Below are 16,568 nucleotides of genomic sequence, written 5' to 3' on the forward strand. Positions count from 1 at the left end.
AACTTCCAAAACAGATTACCCCCTTTAAAAGAATTTTATCCCCCAGTTAACCTGAATCTTTGCAGCTCATTCTTGGCCTCCTTTTTTTTCATTTAGGGCTGCCCTCTCTCCTTTTTCTGCTCTCTTTTATTTCTTGCATGCTGTACAGCTCCTCCTCCTTAGAAAAAAGGCAGCTCAGGAAAGTAATGAGTAAAACAGGAGGACAAATTCTCATTATACTGAAAAATCAGCGAATTAGAGCCATGGTTGTTGTCATATACCTCAAAGCTACTCTATTCCACTTTATTATTGTGAAATGTAGCATGTTGCTAAACTAAACTGCGGACTCTGAATTCTAGGAGTGGACAGTTTCTGACTTATAGTGAAACCAGTTCACCAGTCGTACCCAAAGATACCCAGGCCGTTCAGAAACTTTGTTGCCTGCCTGAGACTAAAAATGGCGGGGAATGTCATTAGGTTCCTGACAAAACAAAATATTTCTGGGGAGGATATGCTTACTGCTGAAGATGTGACATGATGTGTGGGCTTGATATAAAGAAAAATGCAATAGTCAAACAGGGATGTTTTTGTAAACTGTAACTAAGAAGGAATTAATGACTCTTGGCACATGATTTTGTTTGAGAACAAATGCTAGAATTGTTTATATTAGTTTGTTCCTGTGAAATCTGTTGGAGCCTAGATTTCAGACTTCCAAATGTTGTTTCCAAGAAAGAAATTAAGTTTAAGAAAAGTAATCCCTGAGCCTAAATCTAAATACTGTTGATTCATTCAGCAGGAAGGTAAACTACAGTACTTGGTCCACTGAGGTGTGTAAACAATTCAAAGCCATCCAGTTGGAAGAGTTAAGCAACAACAGCCACTGTATCCTGAAATTCACAAGGTGAAAAATAAGATGTACAGTGGTGCCCCACATGACGACAATAATCCATCCCATAGAAATCGCGGTTTAGTGAAATTGTCGTCATGCAAAAACCCTTTCCCCATCGGAATGCATTGAAACCCGGTTTAATGCGTTCCAATGGGAAAAATACCTCGTCATCCAGTGAAGATTGCCCATAGGGAAGCAATTTTGCGAGCGCCAATCAGCTGTAAAAATGGCTGCCCTGCGAAGCATGGGTGCGGAAAACACAGGGCAGCCATTTTGCGAAGCTGATGATCAGTGGTAGAAATCGTCGTCTTGCGAACAAACGGTTCGCGAAGCACGGACCTAATCAATGTCCAGCGAAAATCCCCCATTGGAATGACTTTTGCGAATCACTACAGCAATCGCAAAACATAATTGTTATGCGGATTCGTAGTTTAGCGGGGCTGTCGTCTTGCGAGGTACCACTGTACAAGGCACTGAATGCAAACAGCAGTGAAAATTAGAGTTAAAGATTGTGAACTTCTTTTCATGTAAGAGTAGATACTCTTCTATTCATCAGACCCCATTCATAAAAACAGCTTAAACATTAGTAGGTGGCAATGCTTATCTGCATGTTGCAACAAGTTCTGTTTGCTGTTTAGTTTGTCTCATCAGTTGGTGAGTATTTTTATTAACTGTGCTATTATAATTGTACACTTTCCTTAAAAGCAGGACATGAACAGACTTGCAGCAGTTACTTTAGTGCTTTTTAAAAATTGTAAACTAGAGGAAGTTACAGTGACAGTGTTCACATCCTGAACATGTCTACACCAAATGTGTGTTGAGGTCATAATCATTATAAGCATCCTTCAGTCTCGAGAGACTATGGTATCGTACTCTGCATGGAGGACTTGGAACAGCGTCTAGTGTGGCTGAGAAGGCCAATTCGAGAGTGACAATCCCTTCCACACTTAGGGCAAATACAATCCGTGCCCCGTTTAGCTCCCTGATTTTGCTGCTTTCGTGATTGCCTCTTTGCCTCAGCCTGCTGGACAAGGGTCTCTTCAAACTGGGAGAGGCTGTGATGCACCGCATGCCTCCAGGCTGAATGCTCAGATGTTAGGGTTTCCCATCTTTTGAGATCCATTTCCAAGGCCTTCAAATCCCACTTGCAGATATCCTTGTATCGCAGCTGTGGTCTCCCTCTGGGGCGATTTCCCTGCACTAATTCTCCATATGGGAGATCCTTTGGAATCCGACCATCAGCCATTCTTGCAACATGCCCGAGCCAACGTAGGCGTCGCTGTTTTAGTAGTGTATACATGCCAAAAATTTCAGCTCGATCTAGGACTACTCTATTTGGAACGTTGTCCTGCCAGGTGATACCAAAAATGCATCGGAGGCAACGCATATGGAACATGTTCAGCTTCCTCTCCTGCCGTGCATGAAGGGCCCAGGACTCACTGCAGTACAGGAGTGTGCTCAGGACACAGGCTCTATAGCCCTGGATCTTAGTGTATGCTGTCAGCTTCTTATTGAGCCATACTCTATTTGTGAGTCTTGAAAACATGGTAGCTGCTTTGCCAGTGTTGAGGTATGAAAATGTGATTCAAGCCAACATTGTCTTGGGCAGCCACTGTGAATCTGTGCTGAGTGCTCCCTTCTTATGTAATGGTGCAACTAGATAGTGAAGTTATTCCTGACTGGAATGAGCTAAATAGGGTTGCTTGGAAGTGCAGTCTGACATTTAGAATGATCCTTGCATCCATACACAAGGATTGGGTGGTTTCAGGACAGGAAACCACACCATACCGCTAAGCAATCTTAGTTAGCCTCTCCCTCCCTCCAAGCCCCCATGCCTCCACATTCTCTCCTTTCTCTCCCTCCACAGGGATTGGAGGAAAGCTGGGATTCCCCGGCCCCCAATATGTAACTGGCTTGCCACTCAAACAACACAGTGCTGAACTGTAAAGAAAAAGGCGTAAGAACGTGGGGGGAGATCCCCCTCCATCTCCTCTTTTGTCTCCCCTTCTTCAGGGAGCAGGGGAAAGCTGGATTTTTTTCCTTACTCATTGTGAAGTGGCATGCTGCTTCATTGACTGGTCATCCAAGTGACAAAGCACTGGCTTGTAAAGAAAAAGGTGAAAAAGGGGAGAAAAGACTGCCACATGGGTTAGACCAAAAGATGGACTTTGTGATGCCAGAAAAGAGGCTCTCTCAGAAAGGGTCAGCCCATGGACATGGTGAGAATGCTAGGAATTATGGTCTAAATAGTGGCTTAATATCGTCATCATCATCTTAAAACTGAAGAGCTGGAAGGATCATCGAGTCCAGTCTCTGTCAGGGAGGCACAGTGGGGAATCGAACTCCCTACCTTTCGCTCCACTTCCAAATTCTTCCCTGTTACTTCCAGCTATTAAGAAATGCCTCCTCTTCTGCCTTTCTAATACAGCAGTTGGCCAGAGCAGGAGAGAGTGACACAAATCTCTAGTGTAGTGTTGTATTATTCCTTGGGGAGGAAAAATGGGGAACAGTATGATTATGAGACAAGGGAATGTGAAGGTCAATGAGTTCAGAGTGGACCCACTGAACCCATGGGGATTTGGGGAATCCAATCCTTCATAAGTTCCACTGATTCAAATAGGTCTACTCTAGTTGTAACTTAATTGTATAGTAAGTCAACTAGAGGAGGCCCTTTGAATCAATGGAACTTATAGAGTAGGTGACCCATCAAATCCCTACTTATTCAAAGTGCTGAGCAATACTTCAGTGACTATGTAAAAGCTCAATGTTTGTTTAATGTATACCTAATTAAATTTCTAATCATACTTTAAATGCATTGTTCCAAAGCAGGTAGCAATGGTTTTGAAAGGAAAATAAATATCTCAATGTGATTAAAATTATCCTCTGCATTGCTAGTTCTGAATACTGAGTCAAAAAAGCTTATGAATTCAGTCTTTGATTCATTTCGGAGTTGAATTAGTTTAAAGAGTACCACATAATGCTTGTATTATCTCATTTGAAACAATGTTGCCAAATATTTTAAAATCAGGGTTGGAATGTGTTTTTACTTAATTCTTTAATAAGTGATCCAGTCATGCTGGCTATCTTGAGAAAAATTGTGGAGAGCAAGTCCCAACTTGATTATTTGAGCAGCTGAGTGGAGGAAGGAGAAGCAGCATTGGAGGAAAAAGCAGGATGGGAAGAGTTTTGTCTGCCAGTCTGAACCACAGCGGAGTTTAAGAAAATTAGTTTAGAAACTATAGCTAGTTACTTTTTAAGACAGCCCCCAATAGTTTGATTTTCCAAAAGTAACTTAGTTCCTATTTCTGAAAAATAATAAAATACTTATTAGTTACCCATTATGATCACAGTCGCATTCTGCTGGATGGTTGCTCTAGAGCATGCTTTAGCTAATGATGCCAAACTCTGTGTGACATTATAGATGGGGTTATACTTAATGTGCTATATTCTTAAATGAAGGATCAGCAGAATCAAGGTGATAGTGTAAGGGGAGAAGGGTTTACCTAAGGGTCAAACTGTATGTTACAATAACTTTTTGTTAGAAGAGGGCGGCTCCTCAGCTGCTAAGAATGCCTGATTGTCACAGTAGGAGATTTTCACACCTCCCATAGGTTGCAAATTAATTTGTGTTGCTTTGTAATTGGCTGTTGGGAGGTAAGCCTGGGTTTCATTTACTAGTACAATTCCTCAGTCACAAAGGTCTGCCAGAATCACATTTCTGGAACACTATCTGATTTTAACTTTTGATGATGGATTTTCTGTAACTCTTCAGTCCTCCTCTACCTTTTCAGCACAACTGGAAGCCTTTTTCCCATACCACTGTTTAGAAAGGAAAGCTCTAATTTTCCATTCGGATCACTAATGTGTCTTTTGTGGTAATGCCTTCCTCATGAACATTAGTTGTTAATTATGGGAGCCCTTAGGCTGTGTTGTTGACATTCAAGTGTCAGCTCCCTCAACGGAAAGGGTTTTTGGGCACAGGATTTTTGAGTCAGGATTTTTTTAAAAGGTAGAACTTTACCCCTGATTCAATAAATAGTTGCCGCTAAATGTCCCCAGATTTAAAACAGATCAAACAAAATGAAAATGAAGCACCCACGTACCTGCCTTTCTGGTGGTCTGTGGTATCTATAAGGCTCTCCTCCAACACCACATTTCAAATGAGTTGATTTTCCCTCTGTCTTTCTTCATTGCTTTTCTTTTACATGATTTTGACTGGTTTCCAATGACATTATTTGCTAATTCCCAACCCGCTCTCTCTTTTTATTTCAAAAGGCAAGGAGACAACTTTTGGAAAACACACACACAACATGTTTGTAAAGCTTTTGGATCAATATAGCTTTTCTTCTTCAGGTTGCCTACCCCAAGGAAAGGGTTTGGAAACTGGAAGATAGCTTTCTAGTCTGCCTTCTGGGGAGTGGGCATGGCAACCTTAGTTTAACTGAGAGGTTAAAGGGTGTGTATGTTTCTCCATTGTATGTGTTGCATTTAATCACTCTCACTATTCACAATTGTCAAAAAAACAACAGCCATGATAATTGCTTTGTGATTGGGTGAGAAATGGTTTACTAATGCAAAAGGGCATCAGCTTCTGGGATTTTCTCTTACTTGATGTCCCTTTGTGAATGGTAATGGGCACAAGATGGTATCCTGTAGACTTTATTTCCATTGTATTGGCAACATTCAGGCTAAGTAAAGCTTGGTGTCCTTTTTCCTTCTAGCGATGCTGACGTGACATTGGTTAGCAATATCAGGCCATTTTCTGACATTTTGAAACATGGTTACAGAAGCACAATGTCCCACATTCATAAAGTGAAAGTTTTTAAAAGAACTGAACACTTAGATGTAGATATTCCAGAGCTTGACATAAGCATTTTATTTTTAATTAATTAGACTAATAATTTAATCTTAATCCTAATTTTGCCCAAATGCTATTAGAACAGTAACTTATTTATTCAGTTCTCAATCAATTGAAATTTAAAGGTTACAGATGAAAATGAAAATGTTTTAAAAGGAATGTTCCCTCTAATTTTCAGCCCTGCTGGGCAGGGCTCTGCCCCTCACACGCACAACGCTGCCCCCCCCCCACCCGGTGTGTGGTTCTATTGTGACCAGAACCAAAGGGACTCTAAACAATCTCTGTCTGTGAGCAAGCAGAGGAGGAGGGAATGCTTAGTAGAGGGGGCTGGAGTCACCTGCATGCCCACAGCAACGCACCTTCGAGGGAACCTTGGTTACAAATGTAGAGGCGCAGAAAGCGCCTGAGCAACCAGGATAAGTGGAAAAGGCAGGGCTGATTATGGCAACAACAAAAGCAGGAAGAGGACAGAGAGAACGAGATGCCTGTGTCTGTGTAGGAGGGAGAAAGAGAGGGCATCAGATTAATCAACACATCTCTGGCAGCTCAGCTCTTCCTCCAGTGGGAACTGAGAGGACAAACACCAAGAGAAGATTTAATACATTTGGGTTATCTCAGTGGTTGGGAGTTCGATTCCTCACTGTGCCTCCATGACAGGGGCTGGACTTGATTATCCATAGGGTCCCTTCCATCTCAGCAGTTCTCAGATTATTATTTCATTCTTTAAACCAGAGGTAAGTGATGGCCCCCAGAAGTGCTGAGCTGCCTCAAAACAATAGAGTCATCTCTCCCCCCCACAATGCTACAAGGCACAAGGGGAATTTTTGAAACATTTTGTTAAGAATGGTTTTAGGATGATGGGGAGCCCAGGGTGCAAAGGGGAAATCTCTGGACTCCACGGGGATTCATACAGCCCACAGGCTGCCTATTTCTTAATAAACTGAAGGTGCCTGAGATTATGTCTGAGAGCACTGGATCCTCTGTGCAAAACACATGTTCTATGGTTGATCTCGATCAGTCTACATCCCAATCCCAAAGAAAGGCAGTGCCAAAGAATGCTCCAACTACCGTACAATTGCACTCATTTCGCACGCTAGCAAGGTTATGCTCAAAATCCTCCAAGGTAGGCTTCAGCAGTATGTGGACCGAGAACTCCCAGAAGTACAAGCTGGATTCCGAAGAGGCAGAGGAACTCGAGACCAAATTGCTAACTTGCGCTGGATTATGGAGAAAGCCAGAGAGTTCCAGAAAAATATCTACTTCTGCTTCATTGACTATGCGAAAGCCTTTGACTGTGTGGACCACAGCAAACTATGGCAAGTTCTTAAAGAAATGGGAGTGCCTGACCACTTTATCTGTCTCCTGAGAAACCTATATATGGGACAGGAAGCAACAGTTAGAACTGGTCATGGAACAACTGAGTGGTTCAAAATTGGGAAAGGAGTACGGCAAGGCTGTATATTGTCCCCCAGCTTATTTAACTTATATGCAGAATACATCATGCGGAAGGCTGGACTGGAAGAAACCCAAGCCGGAATTAAGATTGCCGGAAGAAATATCAACAACCTCCGATATGCAGATGATACCACTCTGATGGCAGAAAGTGAGGAGGAATTAAAGAACCTTGTAATGAAAGTGAAAGAGGAGAGTGCAAAAAACGGTCTGAAACTCAACATCAAAAAAACTAAGATCATGGCCACTGGTCCCATCACCTCCTGGGAAATAGAAGGGGAAGATATGGAGGCAGTGTCAAATTTTATCTTCCTGGGCTCCATGATTACTTCAGATGGAGACAGCAGCCCTGAAATTAAAAGGCGCCTTCTTCTTGGGAGGAAAGCGATGACAAATCTTGACAGCATCTTGAAAAGCAGAGACATCACCTTGCCAACAAAAGTCCGAATAGTCAAAGCTATGGTTTTTCCTGTCGTGATGTATGGAAGTGAGAGCTGGACCATAAAGAAAGCAGACCGCCGAAGAATTGATGCCTTTGAATTGTGGTGCTGGAGGAGGCTCTTGAGAATCCCCTGGACTGCAAGGAGAACAAACCTATCAGTTCTAAAGGAAATCAACCCTGAATGCTCACTTGAAGGACAGATCCTGAAGCTGAGGCTCCAGTACTTTGGCCATCTCATGAGAAGAAAAGAGTCCTTGGAAAAAACCTTGATGTTAGGAAGGTGTGATGGCAAGAGGAGAAGGGGACGACCAAGGATGAGATGGCTGGACAGTGTCATTGAAGCAACCAACATGAACCTGACACAACTCCGGGAGGCAGTAGAAGACAGGAGGGCCTGGCGTGCTCTGGTCCATGGGGTCACGAAGAGTCGGACACGACTAAACAACTAAACACATGGTTGATCTCTGTAGATCATGCTCCTTGATTCTGAGTGGACAATGAGGCAAAAGGAGCTGTTATTCAGGAGGGTAGAAAAATGTCTTGCATATGCTCAGAGGCACTCCATAAATATCTGATTAAGAATTGCCCACCCTTGATTTATTGATTAATCTTTGTACATGCTTCTTGTTGCATATCAGCAGTGCATTGGCTTGGTGTCCTTCAACTGGAATAAGGATAGCATTCTTTATGCTATGTTTCAGTCCAGACAAACAATCCACTGTATTTGAAAGATGAAGAAACAACCTAAATGATTCTTAGTTCAATGTTAATGCAGAAATTCCCAATCTGGGCAACACTTTCCAGGTGTCTTTGACTACAAATCACACCATCTCAAGCCAGTGACTGAATTGTGAGGTTTGAAATCCAAGACATCTGGGATGTTCCAGATTGGGGAAGCCAACTTAAGTTACAAAAAGAGCCAATTGAAGGATTAAAGAAAAAAATGCAGTGGGAGGAATGGTGTAAACCACGGTAACATATGCTATTTCCTCTACAATTAAAAACTTAATATTTCAAAAAGTAATATTTAATATTATCTTTTACTTAATTTATTTAAACATTGCCCACTAAACTGAAGTAGATTCCTGCATCCTTCAATTACAATATTAATTAAGTAGGCCTTTTGTGCTAATTTTCCAAGTTCTGCCAAATGCATTAACAGGGCAATCCTGTGCACTGTACTTGAAAGTAAGCCCCAATGGATTTAGTGGTATTAATTCATAGGTAAGTGTATAAAGCACTGTGGATTGCAGCATGTCACTATCTTCTGGACAACTTCCTGTTCCAGAGAAAACAGAACCTGAAATTCATTGCAAAGTTTTGATAACACATTCTAGTATAGGTATGTGTTTCTAGCACATTTCAAGTTAGAGGAACAATGACCTCGTCTACAGAGCTGAGTTGGAATGGACTGGAGAGGGCTAAATAGGGTCGCCTTTTTGTAATATATATTGATTTCAGCAAAGCCTTGGACAAGTGCCCCGTGATGTTCAGATTAGCAAGCTAAGTAGGTGTGGCCTGGACAGAACAACTGTCAGATGGATACCCATTGAGTTATAGAACCATCCTCAGAGAATGCTTATCGATGGTTCCTTCTCAAACTGGGAGGAAGTAACAAGTGGGGTCCCATAAGGCTGAGTCCTGGGCCTGATGCTCTTCAACATTCCCCCTTCCCCTTTTTTGTTTTTATCTTAATAAAAATAACCAACATTAAAACATCTAGGAAACAGACTTAAACTGAAAGCAAAAGACAAACTATACACATGTGCAAATTACTAAATTAAGATTCATTGCATCTTTACTATTCCACGTTTCTTCTGAAAATAGAATATTTTTAGTTTTAGATAATTTGTTTTGATTCACATAGGGAGCCATTCCATTCCATTTTAATTGGTTATATATACTCATGGAAGTCCTGGAACTTCTATCCATGCGTTTTTTGGAAGTTCACCTTCTGGGAAAGGAAATATTAAACTCCGGCATCCTCATTTCCTTTGGAAACCTGAATCAGGGTTCATCATTCTGAACAAATGGGCACTTAAAAACGAAGTATTCCAGGAAAAGCTTGCCTCTCATTGCCAGATGAAAAAAATAACAGACAAAGTCCATTTGCCCAACTTCTTTGTCTCTAATTATATAGTTAATATAGTTAATCAGGTATCACATCTTTAGATAAAAGATACACAATATAACTGCCTATGGAATGCTTGTAGGCAGAAACCATTGTGTTGCAATAAGCAATGACCTGAAGACATGTGGGTGCCAGGGAATGCACAGTAGATGGCCAGCATGGTTGTCTGCTTCCATTTTTGATAACAGAAATCATAAGTGGCCGCACTGTGAGTTTTGCTGTGAGAATTATATGTTCACCATACTGCTGTTACTGGCAGTGGAAGAATTGTTTCTGGAAGCCATATACCCTCACTTCACCCCAACACACAGGCATGCTTACATGGCCTATTATTATGCTCACCCCAGAATGTAGAAGGGTAATTTAAAAAAAAAGAGAGTGTGAAGGGTTAGAAAGTAGAAGTGAGCCGTCCGCAGAAATCAAAATAAAAGACAATAACAACGGAAAGAAACAACAGGTTAACAAGAAAAATGGCGAAGAAGAGAAAAAAGAGTTAACAGAAGGAGAGGGGGAGGGGAAGATAGAGGTGTGTTTGGCCGAGGGGGAGTGGGAGGAGTCAGAAGTGACAGTTGGGGAGGAATACAAGGATGAGGAGGGGGTCGTGTGGTTCAGTTCGGTAGTAAAGGCGTATGAGGAGAGAAAGAGAGAGGAAAGACGGAGAGCATTCGAGAAAGTCCGATTTCAAGGGTTGGTAAAGGACTTTCCGAATCTAAAGGTGGGTGTTTTATTGCCTAACCCTCCTGATCCTCAAGGGATACCCCAAAGGATAACTGTTTGGGAGTGGGACGTGATCGTGGCCCCGAGGGAAGTCGAACTACAACGGGCTAGGGAAAGCGCAGTAGCATCATTCCCTGAGGGTCCGGATGAAAGAGGATGGATCTGTCATCGATGCTGTGGGACAATCTGCGCAGTGAGGAGTCTCCCAAGCCCTCGGATGGCGCCCAAGGAACCCTGTGGGGAGCCACATCACTGACTCAATGGGATGTTAATCAAAATTTGAATGTTATTAATGACGGCCAGTTGCCGGTGTTGGAACCATTGTTATCGTTTGAAGAAGTGCAGGTGGATGTTGGAGAAAGTAAAAGTTCTGATGTTAAATTTAAAAAGATGCGTCCGTTGTCATTTCACACCATTATGGAGGGGTCGCCTGAGGGAAATAACGAACCTTTTCACACACACAGAGAGAGAGAGAGAGAGAGAGGGAGGGAATTTCACTGGTCATTCCAACCACCCAGAAATACAAGTTATTGTTACAGTTGATTGCTAAAAAGTACCTCTTTGCTTTCTCAAAAATAATCTAGTTACTATTACTGTAGTTTCATTTTCATTACTCATTAGGGGAAAAATCTAGTTGCTATAGGCTGCTGGCCTATGAAATCAAATAATTCTCTCTGAAACACTTCACTGTTGCCTGATCACTCACAACAGAATGCAAAACAACAACACAAAAACAGCAGAAATTCAATGATGTTATAGTCCTCCTCCACTATTTAGCCCCACTTCTATAAGTATAAAAATAATATGAGGACAGAACTTAGAAACATTAGGTTTGAAAATGAATTAAAGTTATATGCTTAAATTACTGTTACTACCAATTACTGCTACTATTTGACACATCAATGTGCATGCTGTCTACACATGTCACTCCACACTTCCTCTTTCTATATTAGCCTTTTAAAACTAGATTTACACATCTTTTTTCATATCACAGGAACTATATAGGTCTGCCGTAGAACTGGCAAACACAAAGAACTAAGTTCCTACATTTGGAATTCAGTTCTTTTGGGCCATCCTAGGCTGCAAATTTGTCTATTTGAATGAAATTGAATGGAAAAAGGAAATGGCTTATATGGAACCATCCTCAACAGATAAGAAACAGGTGAGGTATGAGGCAGGTAAGGAACTGATACAGGTTAGTACATTTGAAGTCACAGAAAGAACAAGAACCCCTTCTTGCATCAACAGAAGCTTTTCTCCGCCACTCTTTCATGCTGACTAATAAATCTTTCATCTTCTGTTTCATTCAAACAGGGCAAACTTGCACTTCCTTGTGATAAGTGCCTTATGACGCAGTGGTTAAACTGCAGTACTGCAACCAAAACTCTGCTCATGTCCCAGGTTCGATCTCAAGTGGCTGGCTCGAGGTTCACTACGCCTTCCATGATCAGTAAATGGTGCGTTTTACAGTAAGTGCTAGGGGGTAGTATATAAGCAGCACACTTTTTAAACAAGCAGTCCAGCTAAGTCTACACTGCTTCAGTAATAGGATGGGCCTTCACCTCCTGTGTAAAGACTTTTAAGGGAGGGAACATAAAAATCATCCCAGCTTCATCTTTCACTGAGGATGCTGGGTTATGGTTTTGCTTCAAGTGACATTATTTTTCAAGCATTATTCGGGCAGACTGAAGCCCATGCACACACCCCACCCCCAAATGTTCTGAGAATCCTTGCCTGGTGTTGGTCTAAAATTTCCAAACTCTGGTGGCTTCATATGTTTTTAAAATGGTATGCAGAAGCCAGGCATCTGACATTCAGGGGATTGTGGAGAGAGGAATATGGCATCAGAATATCCAAATTATGATGCTGTAAGCAGAAGTCAAGGAAGAGCACCATCCCAGGAGTGACTGGAATGCAGTGCTGTATAACTATATTGTGACTGATGTGGAAAGAGCAAATATCAAACAATTAACACAAGCTCTCAAAATATTAAAAACAGACAGAGACAGAAATGGATAGGCAGCAGGTTTCAATGACATGAAAGGAAAAATCCCTGCACAAAATATATTATGGAAACATAGAACTCGGTGCCACAGAATATTGCCAAAATTATGAACACATAGGGTGCAAAAGCATGTTAAAGAAATCTGGAAAATGTTTTATGATTGGGCCCAGAAACAAATATGACTAGAGAATATAACATAAGTTAGGGATTTTAGTATTTGTAACACAGCCATGGAGCCAAAATTATAGTAGACACTATTACTGCAAACAGTTCCCCATGACTTTGTTCTGTTGTGTTTTGTTTTCTTTCTTCTCCCCCCATGTATTTGTGTAGTAAAGTAAGCATAGTAACCAGTGGTTTGAATTGCTTGATTACTGCTCAGAATCTCATGTCACCTAGTAGTGTAATACTGTGCCTCAGCAGCTCTTGCGCAGAGAGGCTAAAATTAGAATTCCTAAATGTCATTCTAGGTTGTGCTGTTGCTGTTTCATTTGGAGAAGAGCTACTCTCAGTTTCTTCCTGCATAAACTTACAAACTCGTAATAAACAGTCCAGATGGACTACAGCTTACTTTCCTCATGATTCATAAATATTGAAAGTACAGTTTATTAGTCTTGGATGAGACTAGGTAATGCAAGGTGAAAGAATAAAAAATATTGGGGTAGATGGGACAGTAGCTCCACCCACCATGGTACAATGCATGTGTGTGTGTGTGTGTGTGTGTGTGTGTGTGTGTGTGTGTGTGTGTGTGTGTGTGTGTGTGTGTGTGTGTGTGTGTGTGTGTGTGTGTGTATGTATTTGTGAGTGTGTGTGTGTGTGTGTACATACTGCTTTCGGTGGCGAACAAATCGAAATAGCACAATATACATGACAAAACCAATAATAAAATTCAAATGAAACAACAGACAAAGGACATAATCTCCAAAAATATATTATAACAAATACAAAAAAGATAATAACTATAAAAAAGTATAGATCCAGAATATAATAATAGTAGGCGGCAGAACAATGCAAGTCCACAGGCACAAAAAGAAAACCCAGTTACTCAAGCCAGATTACTCTGGGGTAAGGCCATGAAAGGCTTGCGCAAACAAGTTAGATTTTAACTTATCTCCTAAAACCAAGGAGGGATGGGGCTGATCACACCTCAGATAGGAGTGAATTCCAAGGCGATGTGGCCACCACAGAGACAACATGGAGAAAGTCCTGGGTTCAGTTCCTAAAGGTCTCCACATAGCATTTGGGGAGAAGGTCCTGTTCAAAGCCTGGAGAGTCACTGATAGTGTGGACAGTACTGAACTAGGGTCTACCTTGGAAGATTACTGTGTTGCTAAATAAATTGTAAATACAGTAGATGGAAGTAGTAAATAGCAATATAGATAGATATGACTATAATCAATGTTTGGTTTTAGGGATTCAACAAGAAAGCTTTTGCAGGCCCCAAAGCAGCTGCCTTTGTCTTCCTCTGCCCTTCTTGGCTTGGAAGGAAGTACATGGCTGTCATTCTGTGTCGATATCAAGCAACTCAAAAGGGGGTTATCTTCCCCAATGGAAAAATTTAAATGGAAGGATTAAAGGAAGAAGCTTGAAAAACTGCAGTGCAGTGAAAGAGAAACATACCAAGAACATTCAGGAAACCTTGTCCCCAGCGTCACTGGACATTTGCCAACCTACCCACCCAAAAAGCCAAAAGGCAGGAAAGGATTCTAGCCATGTTCTCCAGCAGAGCAGGACAGCAGCCAGGGGTTGGGGGCTCCTGCCAGCCTCCATACAATGCCAAAGAGACCATAACCATGACCACATTTTCTGAAACGCCTCTCCAAGTACTTTACCCCCTCAATTTACTTGGTCAGAAATATGGCCGGTTGTGCCCCCCCCTTGAAGCTTCTAGCTACTGTGATTGGTCATTTGGGACCATAATTACCCCCCGCCATATGTTTTAGTCCAGGAAGCCCATTTCTTTTTAATTGAGAAATGACAGAAGACCACCCGGAGCTAGAGGGGATCCCACACAGACCCAAGGTGCACTTGATCCATCCCATTCTAAAGGGGATCACTCTGATCATGTGCAGCACTGGCTGGGCCTACAAGCCACTTTTTTTTTTGAATGGAAAATATGACTGATATCTTTAGCTGTGCATTCTTGATGCTTGCATTATTGCGTGCTGTCTGACAGCTGCTCCTATTACCACCACCCTGTTTTGGATGTTGACATCCACTAGTGAATATGTACAGATGTAAACGCCATTGGTATATGCTAAAAGGCATGCCCTTGCCTGTTTGTTTTTTTTAAAAATACATTTTGAATTCCTGAGTGTGAAACCTGAAGACCTCAGGGCGGCCGGAGCATCTCTTTTGAACTCCTATAAGCTCTCCTCCAAAACTCAAACCCCAGTGGTCCAAAAGAACATCCAATTTCGACGCATAGTGCTGATTAAAAGTATTAGTTGCCCAGACAACATGGCCCTCCACCTGAGAAGACATTACTTCCTTTAGCTTGCTTACCCTCGACCTTGAGGATGGTCAGATGAGGTCTGCAGTGGAAAGCACCCATAGCATTTCCTGCACAGTTCATCCAGAGGCCCTGGGTAATCCATGTGGCTGTGATCACAGAGGATGCCCTGCTGGTTATTTTCCATTCATTGGAGGCCGTGGCAGCAATCATTGCTCCTATTCCAGAAAGACAAAAAAGGAGCGCTACGATCTGTTTTCCTGACATATTCCAAAAGTGGCACTGCGTCTCCAGTGACTTGTTATGTCAGACGGGAAATGATGGAGCGTTTTTTCGCCACCTAGTACAACATTAGCAAATTACATGTGAACAAGTGTCACAGTGATGTTAATGTAGCTGTTAAATTTGGTCTGCCTTCATGTCTCGCCAGCATCTCAAAACAGAAGACATGGAGCCTTCTATAGGAAGAAAAATAATCCAATATTGTGGGAAATATACGGCAGTAGCAGCAGATATTAGTGTAAGATTATAAATCAGCAATTCTGGAATGTTATTTTTAAATTATATTTTGGGTTTTGTTCCCCCTGATATTCAGGCATTAAGTTAATGCTTAATTTGTGGTTAATCTGAAACACAACAAACCACATTACTGAGAAATAAGTGCAGAGTCCAAGTTGCAGAGGACCACTGGACACTGATTTTAGCCAAATTTAGGCTAAAAGGGCCATGGATCAACCTCAGATGTGATTCAGAACTGAATTCCATAGATGATTAAAATAAAAATTTTCAGATCATGGAAATTCATACATTTCATAACCCAGAGGTCCTGAGAAAGTAAAATTTTCCTAGACATTGGTCCCTTCCTCCTGCTTTAATGGAAGTGAACAGTGAACATATGATTTGTATTCAGCATATATTTTGTAATATACTGTCTTTAGAGTATATTCACCTGTCCTGCTTGTTCATGTATGTTAACAGAGGCAGCCTGGTGTCAATAACAGGAGGAATATGTTGAGTGAGTACAGCAGAATGCTCTTTCTCCACCAAATTTACATCTGTAGAACTTGGATATTTATGTACCTGAGTGGGCCATTAGAATTATGATGCATTTTATACAGTACAGTTGACTGCACATTTCTTAATAAGCCTGGCAGTACCATTAGGCAACATGACAGCAGTGAAATTTTAGTTATTTTATTTATTAATATTGTGTTTTACTGTTATAAGAGAAAGAGGAAGTTTAGAGTTTTCCTATGTGTGCCAAAATAATTTGACTGGACTTGGCCACCATGTACCTTGAATGATGTCTGAGTGGTCACCCTTTGCTGCTTCGTCGTCATTTAGTCGTTTAGTCGTGTCCGACTCTTCGTGACCCCATGGACCAGAGCATGCCAGGCCCTCCTATCTTCTACTGCCTCCCGGAGTTGTGTCAAATTCATGTTGGTTGCTTCGCAGACACTGTCCAGCCATCTCATCCTCGGTCGTCCCCTTCTCCTCTTGCCATCACACTTTCCCAACATCAGGGTCTTTTCCAGGGAGTCTTTTCTTCTCATGAGATGGCCAAAGTACTGGAGCCTCAGCTTCAGGATCTGTCCTTCCAGTGAGCACTCAGGGTTGATTTCCTTTAGAATTGATAGGTTTGT

The 16,568-nt window shown here is 41.7% G+C and overlaps 1 protein-coding gene across 1 annotated transcript in view; it reads right to left on the minus strand.

The window, feature by feature from the left end:
• Nucleotides 1–16,214, minus strand: part of CLDN10 (claudin 10) — a 78,047-nt gene extending 61,833 nt beyond the window's left edge. Inside the window, exon 1 of the mRNA XM_020783548.3 lies at nucleotides 14,979–16,214. Within this exon, the coding sequence (XP_020639207.1) occupies nucleotides 14,979–15,192 (214 nt within the window). The 5' untranslated portion in view covers nucleotides 15,193–16,214. The remainder of the gene's footprint in view (nucleotides 1–14,978) is intronic.
• Between the last annotated feature and the right edge of the window lie 354 nt (nucleotides 16,215–16,568).

The sequence above is a fragment of the Pogona vitticeps genome, chromosome 3 (genome assembly GCF_051106095.1).
Source record: "Pogona vitticeps strain Pit_001003342236 chromosome 3, PviZW2.1, whole genome shotgun sequence".
Classification (NCBI taxonomy): Eukaryota; Metazoa; Chordata; class Lepidosauria; order Squamata; family Agamidae; genus Pogona; species Pogona vitticeps.